The sequence below is a fragment of the Haliotis asinina genome, chromosome 15, assembly GCF_037392515.1.
Source record: "Haliotis asinina isolate JCU_RB_2024 chromosome 15, JCU_Hal_asi_v2, whole genome shotgun sequence".
NCBI classification, from domain to species: domain Eukaryota; kingdom Metazoa; phylum Mollusca; class Gastropoda; order Lepetellida; family Haliotidae; genus Haliotis; species Haliotis asinina.
This window is the reverse complement of record NC_090294.1, coordinates 45,583,224-45,593,936: the sequence shown is the minus strand read 5'-3', so window position 1 is coordinate 45,593,936 and position 10,713 is coordinate 45,583,224. Positions and strand designations below refer to the sequence as shown.

General features: G+C 43.9%; 1 protein-coding gene across 1 annotated transcript; it reads right to left on the bottom strand.

Moving 5' to 3' along the window:
- Positions 1–936: 936 nt before the first annotated feature.
- Positions 937–10,337, bottom strand: LOC137265157 (vitelline envelope sperm lysin receptor-like). The gene is made up of 10 exons (XM_067800482.1): positions 10,171–10,337; positions 9,023–9,068; positions 7,746–7,788; positions 6,940–7,121; positions 5,916–6,070; positions 3,977–4,125; positions 3,260–3,347; positions 2,655–2,808; positions 2,000–2,042; positions 937–1,096 (listed from the first exon to the last, which is right to left on the bottom strand). The coding sequence occupies exons 2-10, from the start codon at positions 9,059–9,061 to the stop codon at positions 963–965; spliced, it is 987 nt and encodes a 328-aa protein (XP_067656583.1). The 5' UTR covers positions 9,062–9,068; positions 10,171–10,337; the 3' UTR covers positions 937–962.
- Between the last annotated feature and the right edge of the window lie 376 nt (positions 10,338–10,713).

Genomic DNA, 10,713 nt, shown 5'->3' with positions numbered 1-10,713 from the left:
TTCCAGCTATATGGCGACGGTCTGTAAATAATCGAGTCTGGACCAGACAATCCAGTGATCAATAACATGAGCATCGATCTGCGCAATGGGGAATCGATGACATGTGTCAACCAAGTCAGCTAGTCTGACCACCCGATCCCGTTAGTCGCCTCTTACGACAAGCATAGTCACCTTTTATGGCAAGTATGGGTTGCTGAAGGCCTATTCTACCCCGGGACCTTCACGGGTAAGTGGCGTAAAGACCTACTTGATCACTGTGATGACTTTTGCTGAAGGTTATCGTTTGTATCCCATGTTTTGCGTAATCGGTGGTTTATGGAGTCTGGTGTCCAGACTCGCTGGCTTCACTGGGTCAGTTTCATCGATAGATCCTCGTGTCAACACCTGGACTGTCCATTCAACACTACTGTCATACTGCAGACTGTGGTGTTAATCACACTAAACCGTATCTTCGAGCCAAACCACCCATATATGAGCTTCATCCTATTCGTCCGTTCACTGGTCATCCTTGTTTACATGTTTAGTTAATGCCCGATTGTACTGGCAAACAAGGATAAGTTGTACTGGCAAACAAGGTTAAGTTGGACCGGCGCAGAGAAAGTGGTTACGAGAGGAAGGCTTTGCACGACAATGAGCAAAACCCATTTGGTTTGAGTAACGAAGAGCAAATGTAGGCTAGTGCACATGCAGTACATAACGATGAAATTGATTCCAAGCGCCGCAGTACACTGGATCCCTGGGGCCCCTTCGCTCACCGTGGCAAGCTAATATGCGTCAATTGTCAGATCGGTGCTCAACGTATCCTTGTTTGCCAGTAGATAACTTGATAAAAACTAGAAAGAAATTGGTAATCCAACTGGATTCACAACAAACCATGTCCGAGGAAAACTCAGTGAAACGTTTTAAAAGGTAATCTAACTTACAGACAACATTATATTTTCTTAAATAGTTTTTATTTCTTGTTACACCCACAGCTTCAATACTCTTTGTAATGTCCAAGGGAGGCGTCGTCGTCGACGTGATAAGGTGCGTTTGCGTCGTGTATCAACTTTATACAGCTTCGTCTCCGTCATACCCATTTGTCCAGCACCAGCACCTACGACGAGCGAATGAGTTTAGTTTTACGCCGCAGTTAGCAATATTCTAGCTATATAGCGGCCGTCTGTAAATCATCTACTCTGGACCACACAATCCAGTGGTCAACAGCATGAGCATGGATCTGCGCACTTGGGAACCGATAAAATGACATTGTGTCATCCAAGTCAGCGAGCCTGACCACCCAATCCCGTTAGTCGCCTCTTACGACAAGCATTTTATGGCAAGCATGGGTTGTTGAAGGCCTGTTCTAGCCCGGACCTTCACGGACCAGCATCTCGAAGGAATAAACTGATGAGATAAGACTAACAATGGTGTTTTAACAATCAAATAACCCTTTCTGACGCCATTTTAGTTTGCTGTAAGTGAGTATGGTTTTACGCCGTTTTTAGCAATATTCCAGCAATACCACGGCGGGTGACACCAGAAATAGGCTGCTGCTGTTAATAGCCGCCATCAGAAATATTCCAGTTACTAGTAAATAGCGGCAATCTGTAATTAATTTAATCTGGACCAGACGAGCCAGTGATCAACAGCATGAACATTGATCTACGCAGCTGGGATAAGATGTGTCAACCAAGATAGTGTGCCTGACCCCGATCCCGTTAATCGCGTTTTGCGAAAAGCATGGTTCTCAATAGTCACTGCCACGTGATCGGGGAAATAAATATTCGAAACTTTCAAACAATAATTAGTACTGATAAATCTGAGAAATGTTGAACACAATATGACATTAATCGGAAATATACTGAACAGCAATAAAAACGCAACTCTGGCTATTTGTCAAGCTATTTTAAAATAGAAGACAAACATGAACGTTCACGTTTATGAGATTTCAATTTTTCGAAAATTGCGTTTCTTTTGCTGTCAGTATATCTGAGAGGAAGTCCATATTTTATGATACCTTCTTGGGCATGTCTGCGTCTTCGGGTTGAATCACAGGAACTCTGAAGCATAATTCAACGCACAGCAAATAGCTTTTCCAGATAAACCACAATGCACGTATATAGTCCGTTTGTTTCTAAATGATATAGATGAATTCAAAACAGCTAAAACATCGGGAAGAGTCTAGTACGTGTCACTATCGTACATGGCACTGAATGCCTCGTACCCAAATTGTCTGCTAGACAATGGTAGGAAGAACAACGGTTACTGCACGTGCTACAGATGCGGGGCTTGATGTGGAACTCGCTACATGGGACTGGATGTGATACTTGCTACGCGGGGCTGAACTCGCGACGAGGGACTGGATGCAAAACTCGCTACGCGGGGCCCCGACATCGAGCTCCGACATCGAGCTCGCAACATCGAACTCGTTGCACCCCCGTTCCATCGCTCCCGACATCTTCTGCCTTTCATGCCATCATCCACGGTTTTATGACGTCAAAAGTTGATTACACCCAAGCAACAGTGATACATAGTACTCCCACGTTAAGGTTCACAGTATTCGTTCACATTGCTAGTGTTAATCGCTCAAGCTGTGATATATAGGCTGGCCCTCAACTTCTCTGTAGAACTGGACAAGTGGATATGCTGTATCTAAACTTGCTTCAACTTACCCCATCACATGGATATGTACACACTGTAAAGTTGCACTCGAATTTGACGTTTGTACTGCCATCTATACTCAACGCTGTAAAATACGGACTTATCGCTTCTCGGCCGAATGTATAAAACCCTGCATTCTTGGGAAATACAATTCCGTCGCCGCACCTGTAGAAAATGTATTTCAATTTCCCGTCAAACTTGGTAAATTGTATATATCACACAAACATCTGTTAAGTAAGTCTAGTGTCACCATTAGCAGTATTCCACCTATATGACGGTGGGGGAACAAACAACGGTACTTCATACATTACGCCCATGTGGAGAATCAACCCGAGGGTTGAAAGTGACGTGCGAACGCTTTAACCATATCACTTACCAGCTAAGTTAGGTTAAATTGTAGGAATGGGAAGTTATTTGAAATACCATAATCAACTTAAAAACATACTTATGGATTTTTTTATGCATTGTTTTTATATTTTATTTTATTACAACGGTGTGGATCTTACTAGAATCACGAGATACGAGATACCCCTAGGAATCTCGGCAAAAAAGTACAATAAAAGTTATCAGATGCGAGTTAAAAATCTCAGAGCTGAGCTCATGTGTCCAGCCTTACCCTCCTCTGATGACGGCATATCGTGAACCAGGTTTGGAGCCCAGAACATCACATGACGTTGGATGGAAACCCGGTTCATTCATACCGCCTGAAATTTGAGTTTTACGCCACTTTAAGCAATATCGCGGTGGGGGACACCAGGAATGGGGTTCCCACATTGTACCCAAATATTCGGCGTGACGAGCGAACGCTTTAACCACTAAGCCACCCAAACGGCCCCCGATTGAAAAGAAGCATTAATACAAAAGTAATACGTAACAAAATCTTGGAAACGAATTAGAGAAACACGGAATGCGGAAATGCAAGTTGATTGTATTGATTGCACTGTGGGCGAAAATCTGGAAATGATTAAAGGAACAATTGTTCTTTCGTACTTTCCCTCTTTCGTTTCCACGAATATACATATGTATATAATAGGTTGCGGTTACTGTTGCTCATGTCGGCTTAATGCAAAAGGAAAGGCATATGAAATTTAACTTTGAGACCTTTACAACTTTGGTGAACACCAGAAATGACGAGCGAACGCTTTAAGTTTAGTTTAGTGAGTTTAGTTTTACGCCGCTTTTAGCCATATTCGGGCAATATCACGGCGAGGGACACCTCAAGTGGGCTTCACACATTGTTTCCATGTGGGGAATAAAACCCGGGTCTTCAGTGTGACAAGCGAACGCTTTAACAACTAGACTACCCCGGGAATTGACCACCACGAATACAAACCGCTGCTTGTAGCATACAACTGTACAACCCGACCTAGGCTCACAGGGTCTTGGACTGGGTGACCAGTAAGATCGGTCAAATAGAGGGCAAATGTTGACTGTGTCGCTTCCACACCCACGTTCTGCTGCAGAAGTGTTGGTGCAATCAGACTGCAATAGAACAAATCAACATGGCTTAGTGATGAAAGGCAGACAAGGTCAAGTGAGTGAGCTAGCCAGTGTGGTTTGACACCCCTTCTAGCAGTATCAGGGATACATCCGAAATGGGCTTCACTAAATCGAGGGGAAACGAACCCGGGCGGGTAATCCGAGTGACGAGCAAACTCTTAGGACACTGAGGTACTCCCCCGCTCCTTTGTGAGCCAATATATATGCTGGAAGACTTGTGCGAGCGTGCGTGGTTTACACATACCCAATGGGAATAGAGCTGGGGTCGTTGCGTGCAGAGCGGACGCTGTTAACCTCTAGGCTATCTCATGGCTCCTATTTAAGAAGCAACGTTCAGGAGGATATTTCTCGTATTGAAGCGGACGTGGTTGAAGTGGACGTGTACGGGGTTGTAACCAAATGACGCCTAAAACGAATTGCTCTTCAGATCTCAGATAACGAGTGAGTGAATTTAGTTGTATGCCGCACTCAGCAATATTACAACTATATGACGGCGGTCTGTAAATAATCGTGTCTGGACCACACAATCCAGTGATGAACACTATGAGCATCGATCTGCGCAATTGGGAACCGATTACATTTGTCAACCAAGTCAGCGAGCCTGACCACCCGATCCCGTCAGTCGCCTCTTACGACAAACATAGTCGTCTTTTATATCTCAGATAAGAATTCAAAGGAGCCACTAGTGACAAGTACTTGTAACCGTAGATCAGTATACGTCGACTGAACAGCTACCGAAAAATGAAAAAATGAAATCTTCTTACTAAAAACTTGACAAAAACGGTGTTGCGTTTCTTTTGCTGTTCAGTATATTTCGACTATAATATTCAGCGAGTGGCTGTGACCAAAGAATCAGTTCGTTTTGTCCGTCCAGCTACTATAGGCGTGTTCGTTACATGCGTAGCTTACTGTCATTCGGTTTCATTATGCAAGGTGTCTTAACATGCAACCCGTTCGAAATCTAACATGTTTTTGACGTAAAATGTTATGGTGATATTCAGGCAATGTCATGGCAGGGAATCCGAAAAGAATCGAACCATATTTTTGGGCTTACCACACGCCCTCCACAATCATCTTTTGATACTAACAGACCATATTTTCAGTGATTACATTAACGGAATAGTTTTATAATTCATCAATCCTTCATGTCTGGCTTGGAATCACCACTGGGTCGATTTAAAATCGTGAGGAACAGACGAACAGTCTATTTGCTAAAGTACTGATTCTAGTGCGGGTCGAAGAAATATCAAAATTACAGTCTAGACTACCAGGTCTCACTGGTTCAGCCCACCTTGAGTGAGTAGTTTAACATCACTTTTAACTCTTGAAACCTTGTCACAGCTGCACATATAACCCAAGGACGAGATATATTACGTCCAATCATCTACAACCCTTGAATACGACCAGATTTTTCCAGTTCCGGCCTCTGGATTAGATGGACGAGTATGTCTGCGGAATTGGGAACCGATGACATTTGTCAACCAAGTCAGCGAGCCTGACCACCCGATCCCGTTAGTCGCCTCTTACGACAAGCTGAGTCGCCTTTTATGGCAAACATGGGTTATTGAAGGCCTATTCTACCCCGGGACCTTCACGGGTCTTCGTATGGAAAGAGTTAACAATATTTTAACTATATTTCAGCAACATCACCATGGTCTTGACGTATTGTACTCCTGTAGCGAATAGAACCCGGATCTTCAGCCTGATGAGCAAACACTTTAACCACTAGGCTAACGCTGCTGGCACGTTCTCCCTGCCAGTCTTGGACTAACCTTTCTGCCATTTTCTGGGAGGGGCTTTTGCTTTTGCCTTTGGAGTCAAAAGTGCAGGTGAAAGTGACTTCTTCGGTGCTTTGGTGAACAACGTTGTTTGGTTCCCCGTACGACATCACGACGTCGACTGTGTACACCTTGGCACCAGGACGTTGCTGAAATGGAAGTACAGTGCACCCTGGTTATAATGTGTTTGGATATAATAAATGGAGATAATGCCTTTTGCCAAAGGTCTTTTTCAAAGTCACTTCCTACCACCTGCAACAAGTCGCCCGCACCCCTTATACACGCTGGTGTTCTCCAAACAGCTATTGCAGAAAACATCAGCGCAATCACTTGGTTGGTTGTAGAGGTCCTCAAATTGTCCTACCTGGTTATAGTGCCACCCTGCATACAATGCTATTTCCTCTCCTGGACAAACCGTAGCATGAGAACCAGGGTACACTGTACTAGTTTAGTGCTTGTATCATTCGGCATCACGTTTTTGTTTGTTTTTTAATGGGCCACCCAGCAATTTTCCTGCTGTATGGCGGCAGCGGAGCCCAGTTAGTCAGCTTGTCTGAATGGCACTGAATTGTCGGCAATACTGCCTGTGAAATAACGACGTCATGAAAATATCGGCTGACGGCCTGAGTAGACAATGGTGGGAGAGAGATGGGATTTGTACGCTGAACCCATGTGATCAAACCAAAATCAAACCCGGGCTTTTCAGCCTGACGAGAAAACTCCCTAAACTGCACATAACTTCAGATTTTTTTGTCTTCTCGTTTTAAAACCCGGCAACATTACAGCTGTATTTCTGTAGTTATAGTCTGGACCACCTCGGATCAACATCATGAGCACATGTCACCGCAATTAGGTTACGATGACATTTGTCAACCAAGTCGGCGAGTCAGACCACCCGATCCTGCAAGTAGCCTCTTTCGACAAGCACGGGTTGCTGAAGATCAAATCTGGCCCGGATCTTCACGGGCCATTGCTAAAGTGATTCTTATGACATTTTAATAAAATAAAAATGCGTTACCTTAAAGACGCATTTCGATGACCCTCGACCTGGGTATGACACCACCAGCTGGAGGTTGGCAAAGTCAACGTATTTGAAGTCCACCAGTCCACCGGCACATTTAGCCTTGGCCTTGACCTCCAAGTCTGAGGTCACAGTTATTGTTGCATCAGAAATCCCGTCAGGCCCACAGGCTGGCTTCGCTGAAATCATTACCTTCATTAGACGTGGAAACCACCTTCATTACGCAGTCTCGTATCCCCGAAACTTCCGGAAATATCTAAAATTACGTATCTGCAATTGTCTTCATATCATCCACGACTTCAGAGATCGGCAAGTACCAGATCCAATCAAACTATTAGGTATGTGTGGGATAGTTTGTTGGTTGGTTGGTTGTTTAACGCCACACTCGGGAATATTTCAGCTATGTGGCGGTGGTCTGTAAATAATCGACTCTGAACCAAACAATCCAGTGATCAATAATATGAGCATCAATTTACGCAGTTAGGATACGATAACAGGAGTCAACCAAACCAGAGAGCCTGACCACCCGATCCCATGAGTCGCCCCTTATGACAAGCATGGGTTACTGAAGACCAATTCTAACCCGAATGTTCACGGCTGTGAGATTTTCAAAACCACTTTGAGTAATATTTCAGTTGAGTTTGTGGACACAGCAGACAAACCTAGACAGCACAACATTAAAGGGACCAGAGACAAATACAGGTATCTAGGAGATTCTTAATTTGAATTATTCAGTTAAATAGTCACACCCGCCAACATATTTCGCATTTGAGCATCAAACATAAGAAAACACATCATACTACCTTTCAAAATGTAACCTTTGGGAATGGCGGCCCAGACGGTTGACTGAAATGGTGAAACACACACTGAAAGTTCAACTGCTAAACTGAAATGAGCGAGCTGGACTTATATTTCAATAGTGTTGAAATCATGTCACGGTGTGTTAGCCATATGTGAGAGAGAAACCAGACTTGATAACTGCCGTTTACCACTTTCTTTTTTGAAATCCTATGAATGGTGAGTGAGTATTGTTTTACACAGAATGGATCACTAGCCATCAGTATCACGACGGGAGACACCAGGAATGAGCCTCACACACTGTATCCATGTGGGGAATCGAACACGTGTCTTGGACGTGATGAGCGAACACTTTGCTACCCCACCTCCCCTTTGCGTATGGTGTTGACAAACCGAAATACACCAGAGCCAACTAGTTCTAAACCGCAAACGATTCCTGGTGTGCCAAAGGGACGCCAACCTTTGAAAACTCGGCCGATTTTCTACACAGGAATATGTGCAAATAATCAACGATTATGAGCGAGTGAGTAAAGTTTTACGCCGCACACAATATTCCACCTATATGGCAGCAGTCTGTAAATAATCGAGTCTGGACCACACAATCCAGTGATCAACAGTATGAGCATCGATCTAAGCAACTGGGAACCGATGGCATGTGTCAACCAAGTCAGCGAGCCTGACCACCCGATCCCGTTAGTCGCCTCTTACGACAAGCATAGTCGCCTTTTACGGCAAGCCTATTCTACCCCGGTCCTTCACGGGTGCACCGATTATGAATCAGTCAGATTAATGAAGTCATGCTGAAAACATGACCCTTTTCGCGAAATCGCTCTCCAAAGCTGGCACCGCCTCTTACGATAAACATTGTTACTGAAGATCAATTCAAACCCGAATCCACACTGAACAGGAAGTACCTCCTAAGTAGGTAGGTGTCAAGGGCAATTTTGGTGTGTCACGGGCAGAGTCAAGAAACAATTCATTCATTCTAGTCTAACCAGATAATCAAACATGTTTCATTAATTATTTGCAGAGGCTGATTGATTTTTCCAAGACGATTCCAGTCCTCCTCTCTCGGGTAGTGTGTGAATGTGGTTGTACGCCGCTTTTGGCAACATTTAAGCAGTATCTTGGCGGAAGGTACCAGAAATGGGTTTCACTTATGATTATAGCCACATTGGGAATCGAACCCGTGTCTTCCGGGTGACGAGCGAACGCTTTAACCACAAAGCTACCCCACCTCCCCCATATGTCCAGTAAATAGCCATGACTGATGTCCACTTACCGCATAGAGAAGAGTGAGCAGGGCGTCCGCCGCAACCATGCCTGACCTGAAGCAGAATGGAGGGGTTTTATGGTATAAAACATACAAGATGTTGATCACAAGATTGTCTGGTCTAGACTCGATTAATTACAAACCGCCGCCATATAGCTAGAATTTTGCAGTGTGCAGAGTTAGACAGTAAAGTAAACAAACAAATAAATGTCGCATTTCAGATTAACCATTTTAAAACTACGTTGTTCAACTCTATATGCTGTACTTAATTTAGGTAATTCTTATGTTAGATTTTATTAATAATTCTAGTATATATCAAATTATAAATATTATTTGGGATGTGGGAACGGGAGCAACTCTTACCCATGCTTTGGGGATGTGGGAACGAGAGGATCTCTTAACCATGTTGTGGGGATGGAGGACGGGAGGAACTCTTATCCATGTTTTGCGGATGGGGGAACGGGAGGAACTCTTACTTATGTTTTTGGGATGTGGGAACGGGATGAACTCTTACCCATGTTTTTTTTGGATGGAGGAACTCTTACCCATGTTTTTGGGATGGGGGAACGGGGGGAACTCTTGGAGATCAGGAATATGGGATGGATTGAGTGTAATATTAGCAAGATTATCTCCAAAGATGGATAATGGAAAGGCTTGGGATATTACAAAATCCTATCTCTTGAAATGTGATAGTCCATGAAGTTGTATTTCCCGAAAAGTATTGTGATGCTTTCTTTGGAAAATAGTACATGAAATGGACAACTATAAACTTCAACAGCCCCAACTCCTGCCATTATGTTTTTCATCATCCGACTATTTGTGAATTTTAACGATGAGGAACAAAATATGCCTATATTCCGATAATGATTTGGCTAGAAGACAAAGTAAGTTTTATCATGACTTTGTACATACAGACATCAAATCATTGGGTAGGGTTAGGGATATGTAATTTAAGGGGGGAATACGGACGGAAGTCTTTCCACGCGGTCTATAAATGATTAAGTCTGAAGAAGACAGAACCTGTTGATATGAATAGTCGACACGAGGGAAATATTTCGTCAGTAAACTATGCTCTAACGCGCATATTTTAAAAAAAAATTCTTCTAAACTATACTCGAAAATGCATTGCAATGACCATATTGACAGACTAAACATACCGTAATACAGTGCTTCGAATTTGACCAGCTACACAACCGCACACATCGGGAAGGTAAACGAACTATCAACTGCACGTGCGCCCGTTGCGAAAGCCCCGGATGTAGCAACTGTAAGCTCTTCGCACAGCCCGGCCTTACTTGCCAGATGTCGGCAAGCGTCAGGAGTCATTGGATGGGGTGTCGTCAACAAATGCCGGACACACTATCACACAAAGAGGGTGTTTTTGTGTTGTTGTTTTTTAATTTTTTACGCTGCTTTTAGTAATATTCCAGCAATACCAGAAATAGGCTTCACACTTTCCACCCATGTGGAGAATCGAACCCGGGTTTTCGGTGTGACGAGCGAACGTTAGGCTACCCACCGCCCCTAATCGCACGTAGAGGCAGAGTGAGCGAGCGAGTGAGTGAGTGTGCTTAGTTTTACGCTGTACAATAGACCAGATGGATCGGGTGGTCAGTCACGCTGACTTGGTTCACACATGTCATCGGTTCCCAATTGCGCACATCGATGCTCCTGCTGTTGATCACTGGATTGTGTGGTTC